The 27,764-nt window shown below is 51.0% G+C and overlaps 1 protein-coding gene and 2 pseudogenes across 2 annotated transcripts in view; 2 read left to right on the top strand and 1 right to left on the bottom strand.

The window, feature by feature from the left end:
• Nucleotides 1-2,127: 2,127 nt before the first annotated feature.
• The window catches only part of GLRX3 (glutaredoxin 3), a 28,282-nt gene continuing 2,645 nt past the window's right edge, over nt 2,128-27,764 (bottom strand). For both annotated transcript variants that reach the window (XM_036222235.1, XM_016157552.2), the window contains exons 2-11: nt 24,678-24,786; nt 17,630-17,704; nt 16,614-16,815; nt 11,828-12,000; nt 11,531-11,592; nt 9,440-9,497; nt 7,854-7,906; nt 5,433-5,472; nt 5,255-5,347; nt 2,128-2,405 (exon numbers count right to left, since the gene is read on the bottom strand). In XM_036222235.1, coding sequence (XP_036078128.1) covers nt 2,352-2,405; nt 5,255-5,347; nt 5,433-5,472; nt 7,854-7,906; nt 9,440-9,497; nt 11,531-11,592; nt 11,828-12,000; nt 16,614-16,815; nt 17,630-17,704; nt 24,678-24,786 — 919 coding nt within the window. In that variant the 3' untranslated portion in view covers nt 2,128-2,351. The remainder of the gene's footprint in view (nt 2,406-5,254; nt 5,348-5,432; nt 5,473-7,853; nt 7,907-9,439; nt 9,498-11,530; nt 11,593-11,827; nt 12,001-16,613; nt 16,816-17,629; nt 17,705-24,677; nt 24,787-27,764) is intronic.
• Nucleotides 22,381-22,518, top strand: LOC118604253 (annotated as a pseudogene).
• On the top strand, nt 23,739-23,857 carry LOC118604235 (annotated as a pseudogene).

The following is a 27,764-nucleotide window of genomic DNA, read 5'->3' as shown; positions in this document are numbered from 1 at the left end:
GCGGGAGGGTGGGGCTGACGGGGCTCCCCCGCCAGGCGGGCCCGGCACCCCGCCCAAGGGCTTCGAGCGCGCTGCGGTCGGCTTTCGGAGGCCAGCTAAACCTCCTGCAGGGCCAGAATGCCGCTTTCCTTAAAAGAAGTTATTAAAATGAGGTTTTTTTCATTGTAAATATGCTATTTTAAAAAATGTCTCAACTTTTGTAGATTTCAAACGGAAGATCATCTTTAGCTGCTTCTTGAGCAGGTTAATGATCAGTCAGGATGGACAGGGCCTGGAGTTCGTGACAGAGGCCCAGAAGGGCGCAGCCGGGCAGGGTCACCGTCCCACGGAGCGACACAAGGTCTGAGTGGCCCTGCCGTCCAGTCTTCACGAGGCTGTTTTACTGGTGAAGCAAGTTGCAACACATCTACCTACTGGGCCTTCTTCAAATCCGCCCTGGACTTTAGGAAGGACACAGGTCGTGAGGGGGAGGGTTAAATGCCCTCCCCAATGCCCGCGGAGGGACAGACTGCAGTCAGAGCCACCGCGGCAGTGGCTAGGCCACCCCCATGTCCTGCTCCAGGCAGGAAAGGAAGGCGTCGAGGTGGTGACCCCCACACCTGGGGGCGCAGCCCCACGGGGGTGGCGGGGAGGACACAGACGGGAGCTCGGGCTGGAGGGTCACAGTCCTGGACGACAGAGGTGGTGACTCCCACACCTGGGGGCGCAGCCCCATGGGGGTGGCGGGGAGCTCGGGCTGGGGGGTCACGGTCCTGGATGACAGAGACCCTCTCCAGCCGGACAGCTGTGCCCTGGGACGAATGCGCACATCCCCGAGCTCCCGCCTGCACGCAGTCCTAACTCCTTTCGCTGGGTTTATCTTTTCTTTCCATTTTTGGTTACCAGGTAAACCCAGAGTTTTGAAGAGTCCACTCCTGCAGGCGTTCTCCCCAAGTGGACACCGACTCCCTCAGAATTCGTCCCTCGTCCCGCCAAGGACGTGACCTCCAAGCTGGACACCCATGTCCAGGGACCCCCGCCCCTCGTCTGAGGCCTTCCTGGCCCATGGGCCACCCCTCTACCCGCACCCCCGGGGAAGGGCGACCCCGGCGGGAGGCTGAGCCTTGGTTCCCGGGGGTTAACAGATTCAGTCACGATGCCAGTGGCACCTTGCAGACTTCACTGCTGGCTCCACAGCCCCTCAGGACGCCGCCGCGAGCTCCATCTCACAGGAGGCTGCAGAGGGCAGCAGAGCCGACGCACAGAGGGCCGGCTCCCCAGGGCCGGGCAGTGCTGCCCAGCCCCGTCCACACGTGGGCCCTGACGCCCCGAACACGCAAGCTCGCTGGAGCTCTCCCACCGCAAGTCCCAACAGAGCCGAGACATGGGCAGGGAGCCCCCACGCTCAGGACAGGACGCCAGCGCCCTGGGGGAGGGCTGGCCGTCACGGAGCCACGCGCGTGTGCGCTGCCCCTTACCCAAGCTGCCGGCTTCCACGCCCCAGTCCCCACCACTGCGTGGCGATCCGGGGAGTCCTAGCTGCCCAGGTCGACAGGTGGGGCAGGGTTAATGACCGCAGCACCGGCCGCAGGTACCCCCAAGTCTAAGGACCGTGGAGCTGGACTCGGCCGTCCTGTTAACGCCTAACAGAGCAGCTGTTTCTTAAATATGCCGGACTCGGGGTCGAAAACGCTGCTGAAAGTCTCGTGGGCCTCAGGATGTTATCGACCCATGCGAGGGCGGACTCGGTGCTTCCGACAGACACGAATGAAATAAGCCGTGATGCTCAGCGCCACCCGACGACGCTTTCCGCTGTCACGGCCGCACACTGCCTCCCGAGCGTCCCCGGCTCGCACGGCGCTGGCGTGGGAAGGAGCGGGTCCCACGGCCCACGGCGCCTCCACCTCTCGGCGCGCCAGAGGACGAGGCCCGCGCCGACTGTCCGAGCTGCGAAGAGGCCTCTGGCCAGTGACGGGGGCCATCGGCTCGGCCTGCGAGCTGTTCCGACGCAGCCGTGGACCGACCGGCCCGGTCTGCCGCGTGGAGACGGTTTTCTTAACCGCTACGAGACACCCACGCAGTGTGACAGGGGCTTTAACGTGGGGTAATCACAGTAACGTGTGTTTGACTTCACTATAAAGATACACTTTTTTACACAGTTATTTTTAATTGAATTTGAAGATGTTTATTACATTCTATTTTTGGTGGAAAAAAAACGTAACATACATTGATGTAGCACAAGCTCGTGGAACACACAGAGCGAAACCGGGGAGAAGGCCCCCCCCCCCCCCGTCCCGCTCTGAGGGCCAGCTCGCGAACGGCTCCACTCCGACCGAGTGTTTCTCGTGACAGCTCGGCACCAGGTTTAACATTTACTCGTTTCCTCCCTTCAGGACAGGCAGCAATTCGCCATTTTCTTTCAGTTCCTAAAAATTAAAAAAAAGAAGAAAAACATGTATATGTACATATAAAAAATAAAAATATCAAAATAATTACAGAACTCGTCTGTCAGAGAACAGAATTACAAAATCGAAGGGAAAAGGGATCCTGAAGCCGACAGATGACGCGGCATTCGCGAACACGGCGGCCGGAGCGCACGGCGAAGCCCCCTGCTGCAACGACAGCCAGAAAGAAGCTTGAGAGGGCGGCGGCGCGCGTGCGCCCGTGTGGACACGGGGGCCAGAAGCCAGCGAAAAGACGTACGGACTGTGTCCCTTTCAGAATTAAAACGTGGAATGCAGAACCAAGTGTTCGCTGTGACAAAGAGGGTGAGGTTTTCTAGTTTACCGTGTCAGGTGATCACTAAGCAGCACGAACAGCCATCAATCGAACCACTCAGACCCACTCACACGCCTCTGTAATTAAACCCAAACAGTTGTGATGCTGTCAAGTGACCTCGGATGGCCCTCAGGGGTGTCGTGGGGTCTCCTGCCCACATAACACGCAGAGGTCCTACTGCGCCAGGGGACAAGCAGGCCTCGGCCGAGCGCCTGACTCGGGAGGCAGGAGATGAGCAGCACCCAGGAAAGGCCGGCTGCACCCGGGACAGCCTGGGCGCGCTGGGACACGGCCTGCCCCTCCGCCCGCGTCCCCGCCGCTGCTGCTGGAGGCCGAGTGCGTCTCGAGCTGCGAAGCGCTACCGCAGGGCGTGCCTGCCCGTCCCGACACGGGGCGAGATGCCAACACGGCCACCACGGGGCACTGCCGGGGACACTGACCGGAGGTTCCAGCACGAGCTGACGAAACGCTCCAGCTGGCCGCCCAGGCCCCCGGCCCAGACGCTGCGCTGGCGAACCTCACGCCTCGGGGGGCACTGACTCCCCGGCATGGGGTAACAGCAGCTACTGTTCTTGGACGTGAGGCTGAGTCACTGAGTCAGAGTCACAGTCAATTCGCTTATTCAATCACTCATTCCACGAAGAAAGCGCTCGGCACCCCTGCAGCGGCCAGCGGGACAGGCCCCTCTGGAACACGCCGGCGCGCTCGACCGACGGCGAAGCACTGCGCTCTGCAGAAACGGACGGACGGGCAACCGGGCAGCGAGTCCCCAAGAGCAGCAGCTGCCCTCTCGGAGAAAGATGGCAGATCACGGATCTCCAGACGTGTGCGTTCTCAGCAGGCGGACGTAAAAAGTCCTGTTACGCACCCAGGAAGAAGCTGCTCGCTCAGCTCAGCTGTGGCGTTAAACGAGACTCATCGACGCATCTTCCCAGGAGTCACCGATGGCCCGGGACACACCAAAGAACGTTTGGACAGGAACGGGCGCAAAAGTGTCTGGGGTCTGAAGACTGTCTTATAAAAAAAATTATGTCTACACGCACGCATGCACACACACACACACACACACACACGCACGCAGGTCCACCTTTGCTGCTTCCGGGCACTCAGAAGCTACTAAGTTAACCCTTTCTTTCCCACCAGGAAAGAGACCGCTTCCTCGGAAAATGCCTCGCTGGCTGGCTGACGAAGTGTGGCGTCGGGCCTGGACCCAGGCAGGGGACACCTGCCTGCACGGAGCACACGCAGGACCAGCACCAAGGCCTGTGCTGTGAGCCCTGCCAGCCCACGGTGCCGGTGCCACCCAGCGCGGGCCGCGTCCTTCCGCCTCACCAAGTGCGCGCCTCAGACTGCTCGGACCGCCACCCCACGGTGACTGCCGGCAGCGTGAGCGCACCAGCCTCCGCTGGGAGCCGGAGCTCCGAGCCCGGAACTCGGCCCCCCGGCAGCCCGGCAGCCGCCCCCGTGGAGGCCTGCAGGCCACCAGGCCCCCTCCCGTGCCCGCCACCGCCACCCGCCTCCAGCACCCGGGACGCAGCCCGGGCAGGGTGCGGGTTTTGAGGACAGGAAAGCTCGGCTTCCCTCTGGGGTTTGGGGCTGGCGGCAGGGCTCCAGGGCACAGGGGTGCTAGCGTGAGGCTGGGGGAGAGGGCGCCCTCATTTCCACACTTCACGGCCTAGAGAAAAAGCCACATCCATTTAAAATGTAATGATCTTAAAGCAAAGCAAAGAAGGAAATTAGTCATCAAAGACGTGGAAGAAACCGTCCCCTTGAAATGTGCGTACGACCTGATGGAGCCGCCCGACTTCCTGGCATGGGAGCCAGAGGGGCCCCGGCCATGATGGAGGACCAGCCGCACAACTCTGTTAGGAACCGGCGGTCAGTGACCTCGGGTGACTGTGGCACTGCCAGCAGGGTCGGGCCGCCGCTGGCACTCGGGCCTCCTGCCCGCGGCCTGGTGCCCTCGCTCTGGCACCCGAGGAGAGCACGTGACCGAGGGGAACAGAAAGACCTGAGGGCACCACCCAGTAACTGTCGCAGTCCGAGCGCAGAGGGCGCCTGAGCCTCAAAGGACACGACAGGAGGCTGACAGTGGGGCCTGCGAGGCCGCCCTCGCTGAAACACAGAGTCCTGCCAGGTTTAGGACAGCAAGCAAGACCACACTCAGGGCTTGGCCGCAGCTCCAGCTTCCGGAGCCCAGGCTCCAGGTGGTCCCTCGGGAGCTGAAAGAGGTGAGCGAGCGAACAGGGCCAGGGGACGTCCAGGAGGGGGACACGGGCCAGCCCCGGAGAGACCCAAGACGGTGTGATGCGGCGGGCCCCGTGACGACGACAGGATATGACGGTGGCAGAAGGGTAATACAGGCCTAGAAATGCTGGATCCGAGGCCGCCGAGGAAAGGCGTCGAGGACAGCCCCGGGTTTCTGTTCAAAATGACCGTAATTTTGAAGCTCGCCCGACTCTCAGCTCGTGAGGGCGCCCGCAGCCGCCGGCCTTACCTTCACAATGTCCAGGCCTCCGATGAGCTCCCCCTTCACGTACAGCTGGGGGTACGTCGGCCAGTTGGAGTACGTTTTTAACCCTTGCCGAACCTACGGAAACAAGCGGGACCCTGAAACCTTCCGACCAGACCCTGGTGGTCAAAACGAGACATAGGACGCAAAGCACAGAACTTACTTCTCCGTCCTCCAGGATATCGAATGTCTCGTATTCAACACTGCGAAAAGGAGAGAACGTTTTAACAAGAAATACGGGTTTAAACAAAAATTGTAAAACTATTTTCTTTTAAATATGTCAAGTAAATAAATCATTATATTGCTAACAAATTTTATTGTGAAAAAATCAAAACTGATATTACCTCTTAATCTGTCAAAAACTACAAAGAATTAAGTCATCTCAAGATACAAATTTATCTGAGTTCTCCTCTAGGCCATATTGGGGTAGACGGGGTCGGCAGACTTTTCCTTCAAGGGTGAGATAAACGTTTAGGCTCTGCGGGCCGTGGTCGGAGGCTGGTGAGCATGGGCTGGGCTGGGCTGGGCTGGGCTGGGGCTCCCCAGCCAGGAGGAGCACGCTGCCAGCAGATGCCACCTTGTGACGGCCCACTTCCAACACAGAATAAAGTTATTTCAGCGCATACACGCCATTTTCAATGTGTATAAAACCAGTGAAAGTTGTGCTTTATGCTGTGTGCTGAGTGTGACTCACATAAATGAATGAAAAACTGTTTCACAGAAATCCGACGTCTACCCAGAAGGATTTCACGATAAGATGGTTAAGGAATCAGCAGGAACGTGTGGCTGAGCCCCTGCAGGAGACAGGGCGTGTGTGCACTGCCAAACAGTAGCCAAAGGAAACGCCACACATGGACACCGAAACCACTTCGCAAGGAAATCTTGTTTACTTAGCAAACAAGTTCCCCAGGAAACTGTCCATGGCACAAAGCAATTAAAAAAATAAAAGACAAGGTCAATCAGCAACAAATACCAAAAAAGGAGGGTTCAAAAGAGCAACAAGGGATATTAAAAAAAAGGTCCACACGACATAAGTCTCGCTTCAAGCTGAGCGGAAGGACACAGACCTCTCCACCTAAACGGTGTGACAAAGTGACGAGCCACAGGATTCCCTCCACGGGGTCTAAGTGCTGGGCACAAGTGCACATGGTTGTGTGGGGACCCAAGACCTGATCGCCTCCCGAAAGGGTGCCTCTCACATCTCAGTGGACTCCTGGGACTCAGGCCTCAGCATGTGACCTGTGGTCGGCAAAGATAAGACCAGTGCGGGAGGGGGGTGGCTGGGGGGAAGGGGCAAACGGCCTGGAGCTTTCTCCTCATGCTATGACTCCCAGCAAGGCCTTGAGGGTCCAGCGAGAAAACGGTGGGGGTCCACAGGGATCCCCAGGGCCTCTCAGGCCAGAGGGGTCAGCCAGGCCAGGGCCGGAGGGCACTCTTTCCCAAGACGCCTGTGCTCTGGGACAGCTGGTCACTCCCATCCCATCTGGACAGGCAGGCATGGGGCAGAAAGGAGAGACGAGGCAGCTTCCCCCCAAACACGGGAGCTGAGACGGCCGGTGTTGTCACGTCCTGGCCTCAGGAATACGGAGGTGTGCCCGAGGGGACAGGCTGAGGCCAGGGAGAGGGGAACCGAGTGTCTCACTGTGGACCTACGGCAGGAGGAAGACAGGGAAGGGGGCCATAGAACCGGTGGCCCGAAGCGAGCCAGCCTCCCCCCCGCCCGCCGGTGGGGAGCCAAGGGGCAGGCTGGACACCACCGGAAAACGGGGCGGTCAGATTCTCCTCCACAGAACGGCACGATTGTTTGGGGAAAAAAAATGATTTTTTTATGTACCTAAAAGCTGCATTAAACCCCACGCTACTCACCTGACTACTTTCAACTCTGCCCAAGAATGTCAAAATATTTCAAGGACTATTTTACTTTCCCTATAATTTCACAGTGTTTACCGAATCTACTTACAGCTATGATTAGAATATAATATTAAAAAGCAATTGTGAAATAAGGAATAAGGGAAAGAAATAAGCAAAAACGTGCCGTTTGTTAAATCTCTCCAAATAAGCGTTTTTGTTTTTTAATTTTTTTGACTGAAACGGAATTGATATAGAAAGTGATTTTGTTTCTAATCACAGAAATCAGCCCCAGTCTCCTTACCTGGCAGCTCCATCCCTGGGCAGGGCGAAGGCTCGGGCGCGGCGCCTGCACCGACCCCCCGGGCCCGGTGCCGGACCTGCGCCTGTGCCCTATCGGTCTCGGGAACTGTTTAGAAACTAGAATAGTTTTTTTTTTTTTTTTTTAAGAAAATTAAAAAGCTCAAACATGCTTCCCCTAAAACATCTTTATGCCTGGTGAGCACTCAGTTATGAACGTCGACGGTGCCTGAGAACCGCAGGGGTCCCCAGGGCCTCTATGTTGCCAACAGGCTGACACTGGCCAGAAACCCCGACTGTAACCTAAGTTAAAGCATTCATAAAACATCACAGCAAAAATAAATAAAATACACACATGACAGCTAGAAGACACCAGCGGCGCAGCCGAAGGGCTGCGATTTCTTAAAGGTGCCATTCGAAAATAAGATGTACTTACCCAGTACTATTTAGTATTTCCAAAATCTGTTTGCTGAATCCACATTTAGCTTCCTAAATTTAGAAAAACAAGCTTTCAGATGCCCTGCTTTTCCCCGCGGCCCCGGCGTGGTGGGGCCGCGCGCCCTGCCCAGCGGACTGCGCGGCCCAGCGCCACACGCCGACAGCCCCCCGGCGCCTCTGCACACCAGACGCAGTCGGCGGACGCGGATCCGGGGGCCGGCTGAGCCCCGCTGCACCTCGGAGTCCCGGCCCATCCTGACGTCATCCCGACACCAGCCCACACTTCCTGCGGCCACGGCGGCGGCAGGTGCACTCGCGGCTCATCGTCTTTGGGGTCAAAGGTCTCCTACACCAAACCTCCTCTCCACTCGCTCGCCCGGCTGATCTCACTAACTCGGCCTCGCTGCAGTGAGCGTAACTGTCATTTTCCTGTGCCATTAGAGATAAATGTAAATTTATCCTTACATTACGGAGTATCACACTTTTTCGAGGATACGGAAATCTTACTCTTTTTATGCCGCAGGATCCCACATCCCATCAACCTGTGGAAGGGACCTGGCGCCAAGAATTCCATTCCCAGAGTGTACGAGTACTTCCTGGCCTTCCAGGAAAAAATGTTTTGAGAATAAAAATAATCACCAAGAAGGAAAAAAAAAAAGACGACTTTTTTCACTACTGGGAGTCATTACCATCCTCCTTTTTGTTTTAATAAACAGTGTGAACCAGTCAAAGGACGTAGGTCCTTGTCCAGCGATCACAACATGCTGAAATTCGCATCACCTTTTTCCTAGTTAAACTGCTTTTGTGATAACAGTCATGTTAATTAATTCATTATGTAAACTAACTGCTTGCACTACGCTAGTTATATTAACTTCCGCACAAGTTATCGCAGCCTCACGCTGAACAATCCTGTGGGCGCCTGGCCATCTGCCCCGCCGTGTGCTCACGAGGGAGGAAAGGGAGGCTCCGGGAGGGCGAGCGACAGAGCTCCAGGAGCTGCCCCACTGCACAGAGAGGGACGACATGGGGCCCAGGATGCGGGGGAGGTCGGACTCTGCGGTTCTGACCACTTAGGGGCAGGCCCTTTGAGAACGTGATGCATGCTGTTTTTAGAAAAGGAGGAATAGACAGCCACGCGGAAGAAAAAAAAAAAAAAAAAAAAGCTGCTTCACTCGTTCGCCAAACACGTGCCGAGCACTGTGAGGTGGCAGGTCTGTTTCTCCCTCACGGACATCTGGACGGAGGGTCAGGAGCTGCACGTGACAACTACAGGAAGTGCAGTGACCAAGGTGCAGGCTGCTGGGCCAGGGGACACTCGGATGGCCGCAGACTGTGGGGACCAGGGTAGCTGACCACGCCTGGCAGCAGAAAGCCGAGCTCCCTGCTGAGATGCCGACCACGCGGCCTCCTCTTGCGGTCTCCGTAAGCGCCGCTGCGGCCACCGCGGCCACCGCCGCCTGGCTGACTGCGCGATGGCGCCACAGCCTCGCGGGCTGAAGCCAGGAAGAGAGATCCAAGTGTCCCCTTGTTGCCAACATTATCATCAAACGAAATTACAAGTAAAACCATTTTTGAGTTCTTTACCTGTTTGCTTCCTTTCATAAAGAGCATCACAGAAGCTTTATTTGTCAGTACTTTGAGCCTAAGGAGAGAAAATTGATATAAAATGCCTCAGCTCGATTATTAAACACCACTTCTGCTTGGCGTCAGGCGCCGCACGCACATCTGAGGGACAGAGGGATGACAGTTCACAGCTCTGAGTGGCATTAAACAAGCAAATGCATTGATGTTTCCCTTATTTCCTTCTCTCCCTGAGCCACTGTAAAGCACGATACGGCTTTCTAAGGCAACGAATGTTCCGTCGAGTTGCAATTTGAGCCCATCAACTCGCAGTACTAAAAATATAATAATAACCGATTCAATAAAGAACTGTTCACAAAGGGGCCCACATTCAGAGCCTGTGCGGAATTCCCAGGCCCGTCCCGCGAGTCCCCTTCGCTTGGCGAGGCTGTGCCCGGCTCCCCGCCCGGAGCTCAGGCCGCCTGGGTGGGGAAGCGCGAGACCCTGGAACACCGGCTGCTAAAGTGCCCTCGTCTGAATTTTACGTTTAATATTTCACACGATCTTTTTTCAAACATCAAAGTCTAACTTGCTGTCAGGAATTTCCGCCATCCGCACGTTAGCCCGGAGGTCGGCAACAGCTCTCAGGACCAGCCGGCGGGGGGCCTGGGGGCTGAAGAAACCCTCCGCCCCTGGCGGGCCCCGCGCCGTGTTCTCCCCTTCGGCTTCTCTGGATCATTCGTGGCTCAAAATCTCCTCACAGAATAAAGTCATCACCAATGAAACCGCAAACCACGCACAAAGCTACGTTCAATATAGTACTAGTAGTTAATTCTCAAAAAAACAGTAAGAAATAAAGAACACAATGTTGATCCTGATCACTCACCTTCTACCCCAACTCCCTGGACCAGAGAGCCGGCAAAGGCCCACCTGTCCCACTCACAAAGGCGTCACCGAGCTGGGACTTGGGCTCCTGCACTGTCTTACTGGGAGACTTATTTATCACTCAAAAGACACTGAAGTTTCCTTTCTACATAACTCTAGACAGTCACCTTTGGGTGCCTGAAACCACAGGAGATACAAACACAGCACGGGAGGAAGAGACAGGGACATAAATAATGAGGCGTATTCAGCAGAGAAGAAAATAAACAGAAAACAAACGTGAGCACATAGAGAGCACGGCCTCGGCCAGCCCCGGGGCGACCCGGCGGGGACGGGGGCGGGGGGGGGGGGAGTCACAGAGCGGGAAGCAGCAGGATCACTCCCTTACCAGGAAGGGCAGGAAAAGGTGTAAATCGTTGGAGAAAACGTGGCCCTACAGGTCAGTCTGACGTATATGGAATACTCTTTATGAGGATTACTTTATTAACCAAGGACAGATAAACATTAAACATTTTTAGAAATTCTCAAAGGTTAAATGGCAGTTACAACAGGAAGTTTTACTTTACAAACTCAAGCCCTGGCAACGAATGGCTGATATGCTGCTATACTTCAAAATAAATTTCTTTTAAACCTCTACATTAGTTCATACTTATTACAATAAAAATCCCTGTAAGTCTCCCTATAGGCAAAGTCCCGGAGTTCTGTAGATGACTCTAACGGCTGCTGCAGGCCTTCCTTCCCAAAAACGACCCCAACCCCCCGGACTCAAGTTACCGCGGCTCAGAATGACACGAGCGCCATACGGACAGCGCGTGCCTGTCATACTCGCCTTCCATGGTGACAGCAGTGGCGTCTGGGCTCCGTGTAAGAAAACACAAGTAACCAGACTTACGCCACGAGCAGGAGCCGGGACTAAAACCCGAGCACCGCACAGCTGGGCGCCCACTCCAAGTGCGGAGAAAGCTAAAGCCTGGCCGGCCCATTGTGACAACGGCATCTCCATAAAAACAGTGTCCTCCACGTAATCACTGAGATGCCGCGAAACTCTCCCTGTCCAAATCAGACCTTCCCGGGTTTGCATGACTAGTCTGACTGTGAACAACACGATTATGATCCTGGCATACAAAATCAGACCTCTGACTTCTACACAGAAAAGCGATGCAAAAACTGAGAACTCGAAAATATGTTTTAAAGAATAAATGATAGATTTTTAAAAACTTTTAAAACACTTACCTTTCCTCTAATTTAGGAGCTTTAGGGCAAATTGTATCTAGTTCTTCAGATGCTTCTAGCTCCTGAAAGAAACACACAGTAAGTTTAAGAAAATATTCACGATAACGTAAATCTCCTTGGCCATCTATAACACAGAACGCCGATCAATCGTCTCATGAGAAGTACTTTGTAAGTGTTCCAGATTCATACTGGTAAGTGCAGAGATTAAGAAATTTATACTTTACATTTGTTACAGCACTTATAAAAGTGTGCTCTAAATAAAAGCTCTTTCCAAGGTCCTGACTTCTCGATTCTAACCTTAATTATGTCAAGTCCTCCAATGAGCTCTCCAGACACATAGAGCTGGGGATAGGTGGGCCAATTGGAATAGGTTTTGAGGCCCTGACGAACTTCTTCATCTGATAAGATATCAAAACTGCTAAACTGGATATTGTGCTTGTTGAGAATTTCCACCATCTGTTTGCTGAAACCTGTGTACAGAAAAAGGAAACAAGGAGCTTAGTTTCTCTCATACATGCACACACGCGATTTAAGCAGAATCAGAGGACGTAGCACCCACAGAACACAGACGCCCCCGTGTCACCGGCGGAAGAGCACGTGAAGAGAAGACAAATCCCGAGAACCCCTTATCTGATCCTGGACCACACGCCGCGCGCTCTGCTATGACTTAGCTTTTTAACACACACACGAGTTAAAAAAAAAAAAAGTGTGTGCGTGTGTATCAAAGTTCCTCTTCAACATCAGGTCCAGTGCTGCCCGAGCGCGGAGCTCCCCGGCCCTGGCCCCTGCTCCATGCACGGAGGGGATGCGCAGGTAAGCCCTGGACAGCCGCCTCCCCTCCCTGTCTTCGCCTGTCAACGAGGGGACCGACCTGGACACCCAGGACCGTCCCTCCCAGTTCTACTGTTTTGTAAATCTATGGGAATCAGCACTGGGTGGAGGAAAACTCTATGATGGTCATTTTTAACTCCGACTTATTCGAGCTGGAAGCCCCATCCTGTTCGGTTTCTCGCGCCCTCTCTCTGCCTCCTGGGTATCTAGCTCAGCAGTTCCCAGCCTTTACCATCTCTAAATAGAATAAATTAAAAATCAAGGAGGAATGTGTTCTCCTTTACTCTGAAATGGGTATTTTAGAACGGTGAATTCCAAAGCCATCGTCTCTGTTGTTATACATGAACTGTCAATAAACTAAGGGTGTTCTTTCTCATCTGGTGTCAAACTTGACAGTTTCTTTTTTAAAACTATTTACATTTCCCAAAGTACATTATGCGATTTTTTTTTTTTACTACACCGTAGTGACAATCTTATGTTCCACGATTTTACTATACTTTCGTGATACATTTTTGTTCTGTACTTTTTTGACGTCACCTTCTTATCATAACATTAGTACTGAAAGGTAAGGGTGTGACCATCAGTCTCTCATAAAGCTATTCGTCCTGTCTGAAAAGAGGATGTTTCTTTCCATGAGCTGATTCTTCCCAACTGTTTGTCAGCATCTTCTCTTCATACACTCGATTGTCACTGGAAAATTACCTATTCTTCAGATTCAAAATTCCTATAAGATTTAACAGCATCAGCAATTTTTCGTAAATAAAATCAAATCATAAAATTTGGTAAAAGACTGATTTCAAGAAGAGGCTTCACCCGATGTCATACAAAAGCACTTCTACTATGTACCGAAGCACAGAGATTTTACCACTGAGCTGCGAACACCTCCCGGGCCTGCGGTTTCCTGAGCTGAAGCGCCGCTATTTACTTGGATAGTATATAAGTTGCTTTTCCTACAACTGAAGTGTTAAGTTCATGTACAGCCTGAAGTAACACACTGATTCTAAATTTTTTTTCATTCATCTGGGAGTTCATTAGTAAACAGCTAACGGCTGATTGCTGGTGGTTATTCTGTTGCCAATATATTAGCTCATTTCTACTGTAACTGGCTGAGAAAAAGCTTTCTTTTAGCTTTAGGCAATTACATGCAGACTAGAAAGATTGATTGGTACCGTTTCATTTTTAAGGGTTAAAGTGTCAGCCTGAAAATGTTATGCTTAAGGATAAAATAGTAAGAAAGCTTTATTCTATAACAAAATATTTGCACACGTTTTAAGAAAAATGCATGCACGCATGCAATAAAAATATTTAAAAGTACAAAAATCACATTTAACGGCCAGAGAACCACTATTTCTAGCCATAGTCCTTTCTCCTCACGACACGTGACATGAATAACACACCCAACTGGCACCTTTCGTCACCATTTAATAACAATAGAATCACGAAGAACACTCCGACCCTGTAGTGTTTTTGTGTCTGACTTAAAAAGTGAAACCCAGTCAGACGACTCCCACGGCAGGAGAAACCTCTGTGCAGTGGCTGGAATACCTCTGCTTTGCTAACAGCTTTGTTAACCGAAACAGATAGAGAATTCCCAAATAACTTAAGTAACCCGCATGTTCAAGGTTTTAACATTGTTTAAAAAGATGTACATCTCAGTACGTCTTCCTGAAACGTGCGTGCCCTCTTTCCTGCCCTCCTGAGAAGCACAGAATGAGGATCGTCTAATCCTTTGACAACCGAGGCCCTATCAACATGTCAGGCTCATGACACACGGCACAGCTCGGGAGGCAGGGCCAAAGGCCAGGTTAAGAAGAGGGAGGTGTGACGCACGCAGGGCTGGACGCAGTCCACGGAGCCTCCGGGGACCCTGGACCAGCCTTCCGGGTCTCCCCGATCGGAAATTTCAATGCCACTCACTGTTTTCTGACTAACGAAAGGGAGGTGGGGGCGCCAGCTAATCAAAACTCAGGCCGAGCGACTCCACAAAGGGGTCCAAGGGGGATGACGAGCATCGCCGACGGCAGGGCTGCCACAGTGTCCTCTGCGCAGAACACGGAAACAGCAGCTGCCTCCACGAAGGAGCCCTGACTGCACGTCACCGCCACCAGCCGGCGGCCAAGCGAGAGCCGTGTTCCACTAAGCAGACTCAGGGAGGAGAGGGCAAAGGTCGCCTACGCACGCGCCTGTGAGAAAGCAGTTTACAGACAAAGGCACAGGAAAAGGCAGACAGAATCGGAGCGGTTGACGAACGGAGTGGCAAGGCACGGTCACCGAAGAGCCGCCTTCCACCTGGTCTTTACGCAGGTATTTTATTAGAGAATACAACACTGCGAATTGCCAATGGACCTAGTTCCTCTACGAGCCATTTACTGTTTACTATAGAAAGACGTGTTATAAAAGAAAATGAAATATCAGGAAACAGAAAAGCCTATTAAAAATGTTGTTTCAAAATTAGAAAGAATAAAATAAGTACTTGTACGGAACGAAACTGTTAAATTGTATGTATCTAAAAATCTCTCTCAATTCCCTAGCGAGGTCTCTTATTATCTAAATGTCCGTAATACCGTGTTTTTCGGATTGCTCTGAAATGTTTTAAAGCTCCTTTTTAAATTACAACTTGTTTGTACTGTCTTCCAAATGCCAGTTACTATAAAAATGGCTCTAAATGTATCATAAAGTCGGTCTAACGAAATAAAAGGCAGGCAGGAAGAGGAGATTTCTAAGCGGAATCAGAGACTACCTGAACGGAGAAGGGTCTCCAAGACCGGCTGCAGCCCCCGCCGCCACCGAGGAAGAAATGAAGACACACGGGGGGTGACGGACTTGCACCTGCAGATATCAAGGCAGGTGGCGCGGGACAGTCGTGACATCTGTGCACGATGCTCTCCAGAGACCAGTGTCCCCTCTGGTGCTTTGGTGCACCTCCGCCAAGCTTCAGTGTGACCACCTGGCACTTCGTGAGGTTCTCACTAGAAGACGGGGAGAATGCGAGTGTCCGAGCCCGGAGAAGAGCACAGTCTATCGGCTGTCCTGCAGCCTCTCTAGGTGTCACGTGCCACACGGGCCCAACCAGTCACAGCCAGTTCTCCCGCACGCCAGACTTCCGTGCCAGGGCTGATGTTGTAGGTCACCGTGTGAAATGCCAAAAATGATGGCAGAGAGCAAACCCCCGCAGAGAGCCGGCTGCTGCTGTTTTTAGTGAACTGGTGTGGACTGTGTTACCTTCCCACTGCGCAAGGGCAGGCGTCTGGCATGCAGACACTGCGAGGACATTGTATAAGCTGCACTGAGAGGTAAAGGAAGCATGTTTTTATCAGAATTATGACAATTTATTTTTTTAAGTAGACTTTTTCATAATTCAGTATGTAATTAGCTAACCATACAGGGAAGAATTGACAATTAAATTTATTTTGGAAGCTTGGCTGTTTCTACAAAGCCACACTAGACATGCAGGGACCCCATCGATAGCACACTCGGTTTCCCTGCCACCTGTCTTAATAAACTCCCTCTTATGCGGCCAACGAATACTCTGAGATTGTCGACGCGTCACCAAAAAGCAGAGCATGCTCCAGGGTGCAGCACGATGATGCTGCACGAGGCACAGGAGAAAGACGACAACCTAAACCCGACACCAGAGGCTCGCAGAGCTCCAGCAATTACTCGAGGACAAAATCACGAGCACGCGTGTGGTTCGGAAACCAAGAGTGACTCTAAGCCGCAGAATGAGGGCTCTTTAAGTTATCAGAAGCCGCCCGGTGGCAATGAAAAATACAACCATCAGACGCTGAGAGACGCCGGGGAAGGCAGAAGGGCCCAGGGCAGACGCAGGGACCCTGGCAAACCCTGTAAGCCCGTAAACTGCTGAATCTGGACTAGAGGAATGAAAGGAGGCCGCAAGACATAGAGGATGGGTGTTCACGGCAAAATTAAACCGGCAAAAAGCCCGTTTGTGGAGCCAGAAACAGGGTCGTTGGAAACGGATCGGGCTCTGCTACCAGGTGACCCTGAGCGCGCTGCCCTCCCATCTGCGGTACTTACGTACACAACGAAGACCTTGGATCAGACGTCTGCTCCCGTGCCTCCTGGTTCCGACATCCTCCGAGTCCACAGTGCAAACGGAGGCACGTCACCCTTTTTGATTTTCCGAACCCAAGCGCGAGACGGGCAGCCTGACAAGCGCACGGGCCCCTCGCAGGCACCGACCCTGGCCAGGCGCCCCGCCCCGCTCCCCGGTCGGAAGGTGGCTCCTTACCGCAGCGCGGCTCCTGCGGGGTCCCCTTCATGAACAGCATGCAGGGGGCGGCGTGCGTGAGCTTCTTCAGGCGCAGGCTGAGGTCTTCTTTGGGGTGCTCGTTACCACTGGGTGGGAGGGAGCCCACAGACGCATGTCGCTGAACTTTTTTGGTCAACTCTGGGGCATGTGCACCATCTAATCGGTCAATTTTCTGAGAATTCTGAAGTTAAAAAACTCGTTTAGAACACTGTGGCGTGCCTCCACCGTCTGTATTTTAGGCTCCGAAACCGTAACAAGTACGAATGCACAGTTCTCGCCAATTTGTAAAGGGGTAAGGACTATTATCGGAGGTTTAAAAAAATCTAACCACCAACTGCCTGCAATGTACTTTGATTTTTAAAATACATGTTTTCTTTTTCTTTCTTTTTTGGAAACATACTAGGAAAACACCTGTAAATTTCCAAGGATCAAATCCCTTAAAAAGTACAGTACACAAGTTTATGACACATTTACATTTAAATGAGACTCACCGGCGGCTTAGACACCCTTACGTATCAAACGCCAGCCAGATCAGAGTGGAACTAAAACAGAAGAGACCCCCCCGCCCTGGCTGGGTGACTCCTTCTGTGAGTACGAAGGAAGTATCGGGGAGCGGCGGCGACACCCGGAGGAGCCCGGAAGCGCAGATCTGCAGCGCTTCCTGAGCGTCACTCATCAGGCCAGAGCCGGCCGGCCGCACGCCCCGCCACCCCGCTCGGACCAGCCCCGGGGTGCTCGGGGTCCATGGCAGGTATCTGGATTTTCCTCAGGAAGTTCCGGTTCTGGCTGCTAGACCTCCACAGTCCTTGTCACTTCTCCGGGATCCCCAGGGCAAGCAAACAAACAAAGAAAGGGAGGGCAAAGCCGGAACAGACCAATGCCCAATCCCCAGGGGTGGGCGAGCATAAGGGACCAGAGCAGACACCTCCCCCATCCCCACCACCACCACAGGCCCAAGACAGATGGAGAATCTCCTATGTCTTTTTTAACCTTACCTTGAAAAACAGAAAGGTGGGAACTGAACTAATTTCATATTTTTCAGATACTTCAGGAACAGCTTCCGCTTCCAACTTAAAAATAAAAGAATTTAAGCTTGATTATAAAAAAGGTCCTTTTTTATACTATTCAATAGGTAAATCAGTTTCCTGTGCATTATCCCTTCAAGTAGCTGACATTTTTAAAGAGTACGGTACAAAAGTTTATGACACATTTACATTTAAATGAGACTCACTGGGCTGGCATGTCATCCACTGAGTCTGCAGTGTCAAAACAGGTTCAGAGGTTTTTATTTTGTTGCACATTTCAAAAGATGCCCGGAGGCTGTGAATAAAATTTTTGGTGCACTAGTGACCTAGTAAATTTTCAATCATATGCAGCGACTACTATATTGAAATCCATAAATCACTGACCCCAGTTATGTCATGATTACAGTGCTTATTTTCTGCCCACAGCAATTCTGGCTGTTTGCTCTATTGACTAATTTCAAGAGGCAGTACATCATGACTGACAGTTGCAGCCTTCTGCAAATTATGAGGCGAAAAGGAGTATTTCTTCAATAAACTATTGATGTCTGATAAATTTTACTTTTAACTCCTGCAGGGCTGCAGGCGCTGAGCAGACAGTGTGCTGGGTTCCTTGCTGTGGGTCCCACCGCATGCGCATTAAGTCAGATGACCGCGCGGCTGGATGATTTCCCCTCAACGAGACACGATGTGACGGCCGACACACGGATCTAAACATATTTAGTAGCCCAATTTCCAAATAATTAGAACCCAATTACTGTGAGCTATGTACACTGGGCTTTATAAACACTGCACTTTGAGAAAAATCAAGATATATTTCATCTTTCTCTCATAGGACTGTCAATGTAATATAAACTTTTTAAAACCAATAAAAATCGGTATTCACGTTATACCTGTAGGAAATAAAATTTATTGATAAATGACATTGTTAAAATTTTTAAAATATATCTACTGTATTTTTTCAGGAGTGAAAGATTTCCACTGGGCCTGAAACGCTTTTCTCACCGAGAGCTTGAACGATGCAGTCTCTCGACCCCAATGAACCCCGGTGAGTGTCCTCGCTTCGTGCCTTCTGCCTCGCATACTCTGGGGTGCTCTTTCACTACCGTAATCCCTTTTTCTTAGGAACATCGTTTTGAAAGAATATTTTCAATTATTTTCATTTCCTTAAATGTATTTTTGCGAAAAATATATGTATTTTAAATCAATGTCAACTGTCCAATAAAAGTGAAAAAAGAACAGAAAGACACAGCATGCGGAGATAGCTATCTAACACAGACCGTAAAGTTTCAGAAACTTTGGTGATGTTTTCGCTCACACAATCCCCGGCAGACCAAAGAGGAGCGAAAAGGCGCCGACGCAGGCAGCTTGTTATCTTCTTTCCTTCCGCTGAGATCTAAGGCGTTCTCGGGCACTGGGCCTAAGGCTGGGCTCACTGCAGAGCCCCGCCTGACAGAAAATGCAAATCGAAAACAAGGCCATACTAAGTGGAAACCAGATAAAATGGTCTGGAAGCAGAGGAGGCAGGTAGCATCCTGACTCTTAAAAACAAATGCTCTATGCTGAAAGCTGCTCTCCGCTCGACATCTGTCTGCTGGTTTCCAGCAGGGCCCCTTACTGACAGCTCTCCTGCCGCCGGGAGGGCCCCTGCACGGCGCCCCGCCCCCTCTGTGAGCTCCCAGACTGGAGCTTAGGAAGACAAAGGCAGCAGTGGCAGACACCCCCCTGGGCACAGGCCAGGAGCATCACTACAGGCAAAGCCACTGCGCCATCCTTGAAACCTGTGTGGCACTGTAACTCTTTGGAAATACTTTGTTGGATGTGAGTTACAACAATGAGAACAGAAAATATATAAATGATGTGCATTCAGAAGAGATCAAAGACGGTGCAGATCCGTCTCCCACAAAGGCCTGCTCTGGGGCACAAAGCGCGGTGGGCCCTCGCAGAAGCGAGCCTAGTCCACACACACCCGGAAAGGCTGTGGCACACCACTGTCGCACCTCCACAGGTGGCTAGGCGTGCGGGCAACTTGTCCAGACACACGGCTGCTAAGCAGCTGGGCTGAGAAGCAAACCCCAGTTTGTCTGACTACAAAGTCTGTGCTTTCTTCACTATTATTATGGTTAACTTTTTTGACCACAACAATCAAAAAGAAAGATGAGATTTCAAAGGCAGGATTTACACGTGACTTCGGGTCCAGCAAACGAGCATACTTCCAGAACGGAATCCCACGCAGAGTGCCCTTGGTGGGGACCCCTTGCTCCCAGGCCCATGCACCGCAAACGAGGACCCCTCCCACGCGTGTCTGGGGAGAAGGCGTGAGCGAAGGCAGGGAGGGAGGTGTCACCACAAGAGAAATCCAGAGGGAGGGGAGTCTCTCTCAAGTCCACTTCAATTTACCAGGGGTCACCGAGACCACCGGGAGAGCAGGCCAACGGCTGCTTTCGCTCAGGCCAGGCGAGGTACGAGGTGCGTCGGGCGTACGGACGCCGATCGGTACTGTCACTACGCTCATCTCGTGGGAGAGGCCGGGACGCCAAGTGGCTGGGCAACGGTCCAGATCACAACGGTGCTGAGCGGCGGCACATGGAGGCCGCCTGGCTCCACGGCCCGCCGCCTCTTACCACGCCGCACGGTCATTCGCTGTGCTGGCCTTCCGGTGCCACTCGACAGGCACGATCACATCCACCTTCCGGTGACCCCTGCACTCGGCTCTCCAGGTTCCCTGTTCTCCCCTCTAACTCGCACTCATCTCGGGCCTCTTCCTTCACCTCCGGCCAACCGCCACGCGGCCACCTGCCCCACGACCCGGCTCCGAGCCTGCCCGTGCCCTACAGCGGCCTCGCCCAACCCCACAGCTCCGGGGAACCTCAACACGGCAACGACAGCCAAGTTCTACCCAGGCCGGGCCTCTCCCCCACCTCCAACGACACACTCAACCGTCTGCCATGGCCTCCCCCACTAAACCTGGTCTTGTCACTTAATCCGCCCAGTTGCTCAAATCAAAAAGTTAACAACTGTGATTAACCCACCTCCCTCCCCCAGACACCCGCGCCATCGACAGGTCGTCTGGGTCCTCCCGCCGAAGCAGAAGCGGACTCAGACCGTCACACCGGCGCTGCCTCCCTGCTCGGGCCCGAGGCCTCTCCCGCCTGGCACAGTGCACCCGCCTGACCGGTCTGTGCTCTCCCACGCTTCACGCCATTCGCCACTCAGAAGCCAGAAGAATCCACCTAGGAGCTGGGCCGGGTTTCCAGGGGAGGGAAGCCCCAGCCCCACCCCGCCTGCCTCCCCCCCGTCCCCTGCCGCTGGCCCGGCCGGGGCCGGCTCCTCTAACCGCGTGGCTTGCCAAGCCTCTGCCGAAAAGCTCTCCCCAGCTCTTCCAACGACTGCCTCCTTCTCACTGCTTAGCTCTTTCCAGCCCGAGCTGAACAGAACAGCCCACTACCCAGGTCCCCGTCTCCCGCAGCACGCCCGTTTCTTTCTCTGTGGCACTTATTACCATCTCGATACTATGTGACCCGTTTAGGGTCTGTACTCTTCCTGCTCTGTATTCCCCGTGACGAGCATAATGTGTGCCATGTAAGTGTCCAGCAAATAGATTCTGACAGACGTGAACGAACGGTGGTCATTATTCCTGCGCCAAGAACGGGAATGAACGCTTGCTGGTGGGAGCTGAGCCTTCAAGGCCGAGGGGGGAACAATCGAGCCTACATTCGGGGACATTTGCTCAAACCTCAGAGGCATCTTTCTACCCTGTGACATACGATATAAAGGACAAGTTTTTTTAAAAAATCAAATTATTTGTCAGATAAATATACATTTCAAAAGACTTAAATTAACATTTTTGATAACTTTTTTACAGACTTTTGCCAAACTTGGCAAAGTACCAGCTAATAAACTGTGTTAACTGCATTATTTTTTATTACCACAACAGCATAGATAAAAGCTAGGATATTTTTAAGATTTAATAATTCTACTAGAATTATCCAAGAGGCATTTTTAGAATTCCTAAAAAATCAATCTTACATATGCTAAGATGCTGAATAAGCTGGTCAACATCCTCGGACGTGGAAAAACAGGGACTCAGCTAGCTAGTGCCCTTCTGGAGACTGCCCTACACTTTCTGCTCACACATGCTAATTACACAGGCATTTAGAATTATGCAGTATGAGCTACAGAAATGATCTATACTGATCATACAGATCTGCAGAAATTAAAGTGTGAGCTATAGCTGTAATATGGTTGCATATTTGAGAAGAAATCAAACTATAGACTCCTATTTTTTAAAGAATAAAAAAATATATAAGTTTAAGTATATAACTCCTTCTATACCCTTGCCCTTATATATGAAGTTATGGTAGGCATAAAATTCAAGTACAGTAGCTATTACACAAACAAAATTAATATTAAAGGAAATACAATACAATAAAATCTCCCCAATCAGATGGCTGATAAGCCTGACTGATAATTTGGCACCAAAGTGCATCGTGTGGTAAAATGAGCACCAGAGCCCAGTAAGACCAGGGTGCTAAGCTGGCAGAGGGGGCAGGGGAGAGAGGCTGGCAAGGGAGGTGGGAGCCACCTACACAAAGGAAAGCAATTTAAAAATAATGGCAGAGTAAAGGTTCCTACCCCAAGCCCGACCACCTACCAAGTCCTCCATGGTCCTTACCGCCCTGTAGTCAAAAAGCCAATCAAAACAGTAATCAAATGACAAAACAGTCTACAGCCACGCCACCCTGAACACCCCAATCCCACCCTGAACACCCCAATCCCGTCTGATCTCGGAAGCTAAGCAGAGTCGGGCCTGGTTAGTACTTGGATGGGAGACTACCTAGGAAGAGCAGGTGCTGCAGGCATATGCATGCATGTATGTATGTACACATGTACATACGCACGCACGCATGTACACATGTATAAATGAATAAGTGAATGGAAAAACAAATAAGACTAAGAAATCAAATTAAAAGACACAGAAGGAGTAGAACATCAGTTCTACAGCTCAGAAGCTTCAAGAAGCTTTCATTAGGAAAAGAAAGCTGTTCTGATGAGCCATGCGCCTCTTACGAGGACAGGCCTGCAGGCCTTGGCCACACTCAGCTGTCCAGCAGTGTGGCCTTTAAATTACCCGCCTTACCAACTCCATGCAAACTGTCTTCGCCCTTGATGACGTCTAGTGAGAGGAAACTACACCATCGAGAGACTACCCGGAAAGTGACAACACCTGGACACACGACGCGTGGACACTGCCGCCCCCCCCCCCCCCCCGCGACGGGCAGGTGCAGTCGGGTCAGGTATCCACAGCAGGTAGTTGCTTCCCAGCCCCGGGCTTGCTGAGACGCTTCAGCACTTGGCACGCCTTAAAGCCTCGCTGCCAAGTCTGGTACCAATGTGAGAAGTAATCCCATGGTCACTTTCCATAAATCATTCAGATGGTAGTGAAGAGCAGCGTGTGACCTGAACCGGTAATGCTGCACTCACAGAGCCGACTTACAACAATCACCACCGATCCTGATTAATCTCATGATTCAAATGTTTAATCATTCATCCCACTTGTAATCATTATCTTTTATCACTGACCAAACATGCAGTTTTAATGTCCCTTTCTATTATTTATAATGGACATTTTAGGGTTACGTTCTAAGGTTACATTACACATTTCATTTGAACTCTAAATGAGTCCTTAAATTTTAAAAAGCAAGTAATTATATTTATACTTGTTCTATCTGTGTAAAAAATAACAGAAGGACTCATACAAACCAACACGGGCAGTTCCGTCCGGAGCGGGACGAAGGGTGACTGGAAGGAGCACTGAGCCTTCTCGCTGCACAGCTTCTTGCCCTGCTGTGATTTCTGAGCCACCTAAGTGTGACCCCTGTTCGAAGCACACTTACCTACACAGTGACTGTCTGAAAGTTACATCCCTACTGTACAAACAAAATTACCCTGCCCGAATTCTGTGTTTACATAAAAAGTGGCATACAAACACAGCTGATCTCATTTCGACCCCATACACAGGTATGCTTGCCAATGTGTCCTATGAACTCATAAATTCTGGTTTTAAAAAATAAGGCTTTAAGTCTACAGCCACGCCACCCTGACCGTGCCCAATCTCGTCTGATCTCGGAAGCTAAGCAGGGTCGGGCCTGGTTAGTACTTAGATGGGAGACTGCCTGGGAATACCGGGTGCTGTAGGCATTAAAAATGAATGAATGAATAACGAGGCTTTGGTTGTTGGTTTGTCTGTTTTAAATCTAAGGATTCAGATTTTGAATACAGGGTGTGCCTCCCTTCCCAACGATTCATTTCTAAGAGCCTCAACTCACATTTTGGCTTTGTTGCCTAAGCCAGCACCACGTCCTGAGTGATAACGCTGTGTGTGCTGCCCCAAGGGAGCTAACCCGGCCGCAATCGTCACTTCCTAGTGCCCACCCACCCAACAGGGACACTGGAAGCACGCGGCATGCGAAATGGACCCCAAACAAGGAAGGCAACGTGTAAAATGAAGTACGAACACAGAAGGTAAGAAACTGTCTGGCTTCCTTTTTCCTGTTTCCTGAACAAGCTAGAAAAAAATTTCCGTTTCTCCTGTAGCTCTGCCCAGTCCCAGACAGCAGCGTCAACCTGTCCCCTGGCTCCTCGCACCTTACACATCCTTCCTTAGATGACTTTTCCACTTTCCACATCACACTTCGCTTTTCAATGAAACACGTCCCATTAATATTTTTCCTATATCCAAACCAAATTATCCAGTGAATGACCTGCTTTCATGCAGACCCCCCAGACCCCCTGGGGCCATGCGCTGGTCCACCCTCCCTCATGCGCACATTAGGGAAAGTGGGATGAGTCTTAACACTGCTCGGTACTTGAGAAATACAGAACGACTTTAAGATTTTTAGGAATAACTGACTGCAAAAATAAAAGAGCCCAACACCTATCATAAACATGCAGAACTGCACACCACTCCTCTCATAGTTGAAATAAACTCAGGAAAGACATGAGGCTGAAGCCGAAATACCTTAACGAAGGAAACCTGGGGGTGCTCTCTGGCTAACTCCGCCATCACGCCGTTCATCTGATTGCACTGTGGAGCCCATGGTGCCCAGAAATGGACCACAACGAGGGACCTGTAAGTCAACAAAATGCAGCTTTTAAAAATCACGGTATCTTTAGAAATAACCAAATACTGATTCAGATTAAACTCCATCACTAAAACAGAACCTTTATGAGAACTGCCTGAACTGTTTTTGCACTGCTAGAATTTTGTTGCATTAAACACAGACTGAAATATAAGGACCTGCACAGTCTTGAGAATCTTTTAGATGAGTTTTCAAGTTAATGACGTTTCTTGAGTCAATACTTAGCTCACATGAAGCGATTGTGAATACACTTCATACCAAGTAAGAGTCATGGAAGTGAGCTGCCTGTCCAGACCCTTAGCAAGGCGGGGACTAGACCTCTGCAGCTGAGGCACAATGGCTGCGAAAAATGGCTGCCGAAGCACAGTCACCATCAACGCCAGTGTTCGCCTTTTTAAATGTGGTACTAACATGAAGGTGCAAAATCTCGTCCACGGGAACAGAAATAAAACGTTGAAAACAAAAGCATGCAAGCTGAAAACCCAGGGAAGATGGACTTGCTTTTTACGAAGACACACTTTTTTAGGTAACACTACAAAAGATTTTGTAAAAATTGATAGTAAGAACAAACAGAACAGTGGACAAATTGGCAAAATTCTTGGGAATCTCTGTGTATACCTATCAACTATTTAAATATAAAATTATCTTGGCAAAGATATCTTGAAATCCACCCTCATATCCAACTGAAAAACCGTTCAGTTTTAAAGGATTCTAAGTTCAAATATAATCTTCCTAACCAAAAAAATCTGAAATATCAGGAAGAAAACAGGTTTCAAAATACCAGAGAGAGAGAGAGGAACCAAGGCCAGCTAACCCGTGGGTGAGGAAAGGCGTGACAGACACACTGGAAAACCCGCACGGTCGTGCAGCTGAGGGAAGGCGCCCGCCACCAGGGCCAGGAGAGTGGGAGTGAAGGGCGGCGCTGGGGGTTCCCGAGGCGAGGGCGGCGCGGACTCCGGGCTTCTGGCTCAGGGACTGATGGCTCTGCTGGCACCAGCCAGGAACTGCAGTACAAACACTGCCAACCCAAGGGGGAAGTAAAGCCCAGGGGGGCTGTCAGTGATGGCCAGGGGCTCAGGAAGGAGGTCTGCACTTGGTCTGCAGATCTGGGAATCAAAACCCTCAGGCCGCACTTGCCAACGCCGCTGCGGGACAGAAAAGAGGCCGCGGGCAGAGGCTCCAGGGCTCCTTGACACTAAGTCACAGGGCGCATGGAGGAAGAAGAGGCCGGGTAGTGGGCCAGAGAAGGGGCCTAGGAGGGAACGCAAGGCTGGGGGCCTCACGGAAGTCCAGAAGGAAGGAGTGACAATCTCCCAACGCAGCAGGAATGGACGACTAGCAATGGAAAGAGCGGTCCCAGCGGATGGTCGGACAAGTCACATGCAGCGCGTGGAGAACTGAACTGAACGTGAGGAAGGAGAGACTGCTAGAAATCTACTCTTTAAAAAGAGATTTGGCTGTAAATAGAAAGAACCAAGCAGATCAGGATCAAGGAATGGGCTTTTTTTAATGAGAAAGTCTGGCGAGTTTGCGAGGGAACAGTGCCAATGGACGGAGAGGCTGAAGACGCCGTGAGGGCCGGGTGGGGATGCGAAGTCTTGGTGGTGGCGGGGCAGGGGACACCTAGAGTGGAGAATCCAGCTTGGGAAGAAGGGCTGTCCCTGCTGGGGATCAGGAGCCTCAGCATCTACGGCAGACACGCGTGTCTGGCGGGGGTGGGGGAACTTCCAGCACTGTCTCCTCTTCCTATTGGGCAGACTGCTAATCTGCCTTTCCGAGTCTTCCTTGCAGCTGTCAGGGGCCCTGCGTCTGAGTTCTGGCTGGGGGCACGCAGGCCACAGTGATCCCGCCCTCCGGACCCTTAAAGCCCTCCTGCAGGAGCCTTTGTCTAGGCCAGCCTCACCTTGCAGCGCCTCTGCAGAGCCAGCAGGGGGCCCCAAGGCTAAGTCATGGTGAGGAAAGACAGGCCCCCCAAAGGACTTGTGCGGGACTTTTGCAGCAACCTCGGACACAATGGCCAAATCCTGAAATAACCCAATGTCCACAAACTAGAGAAACTGTTGTACATTCATTCATACAACGGAATACTACTTGGCATTAAAAAGAATTCACTACAGATGCATGCGACATGGGTGACTCTTGAAAACATACTGAGCAAAGCATGACAGACAGAAAACCAGGAGCTGTGTGACTCCATTTACACCAAGTCCAAAAAGAGGTGAAACGAGTCTAGTGACAGCAAGCAGACGAGTGGTGGGGACGGCTGGGAAGAGCTAAAGAACCTGCCGGGCTTCTATCCTCGTTTTAACGTTGGTTACTTGTGTGTATACAATTGTTAAAATTCATCACACCTAACAATTAAGATCCGTGTATTTTATTATAGTATGTAAGTTAATGTCTCAATTTTTATAAAGTTTGAGACAAGCACTTCCATATCCAGCTGGTTAACATTAGATTGAAACCTGTCAGAAATTCCTTGCACACTTTCAACTATCTATCCTAAAAAGGTAGAGACAAAGGTTTATGTGTATGAATACTTTCTCATTATTTTCCATAGGAAATAAGTACAAAAATGTTGTTCAGCGATATCGTTTTTTTGTCACATAATAAAATATTATAAAGCCATTAGAAATCACATGTCAAAGAATTTTTAATGACATGGGAAAATGCTCGCAATTACATTTTTTTAAAAATTAAAATAGGTTACCAAACTTTTTAACAGTATGACATGCAAGAAAGAAAGTTAAAAGTACACACATACAACTTAAATTTCATTACACTTAAGTGGCTTTGAAGAATAGTTTAACTTCTCTTAACTTCCAATTGTTAGCAATAACTAACACCCTGGGATGTTGGGAAGATAAACAAAAACATAAAAGCACTATGACAATATTGAAGAATGACACTAATGTGAACTGTTATTTTAAACTGGCCACCATATTCTCATGTTTAGGGGTTTAACTTCC

This window comes from Rousettus aegyptiacus, unplaced genomic scaffold, assembly GCF_014176215.1.
Source record: "Rousettus aegyptiacus isolate mRouAeg1 unplaced genomic scaffold, mRouAeg1.p scaffold_m13_p_6, whole genome shotgun sequence".
Taxonomy (NCBI): domain Eukaryota; kingdom Metazoa; phylum Chordata; class Mammalia; order Chiroptera; family Pteropodidae; genus Rousettus; species Rousettus aegyptiacus.
This window is presented reverse-complemented; position numbering and strand designations above follow the sequence as displayed.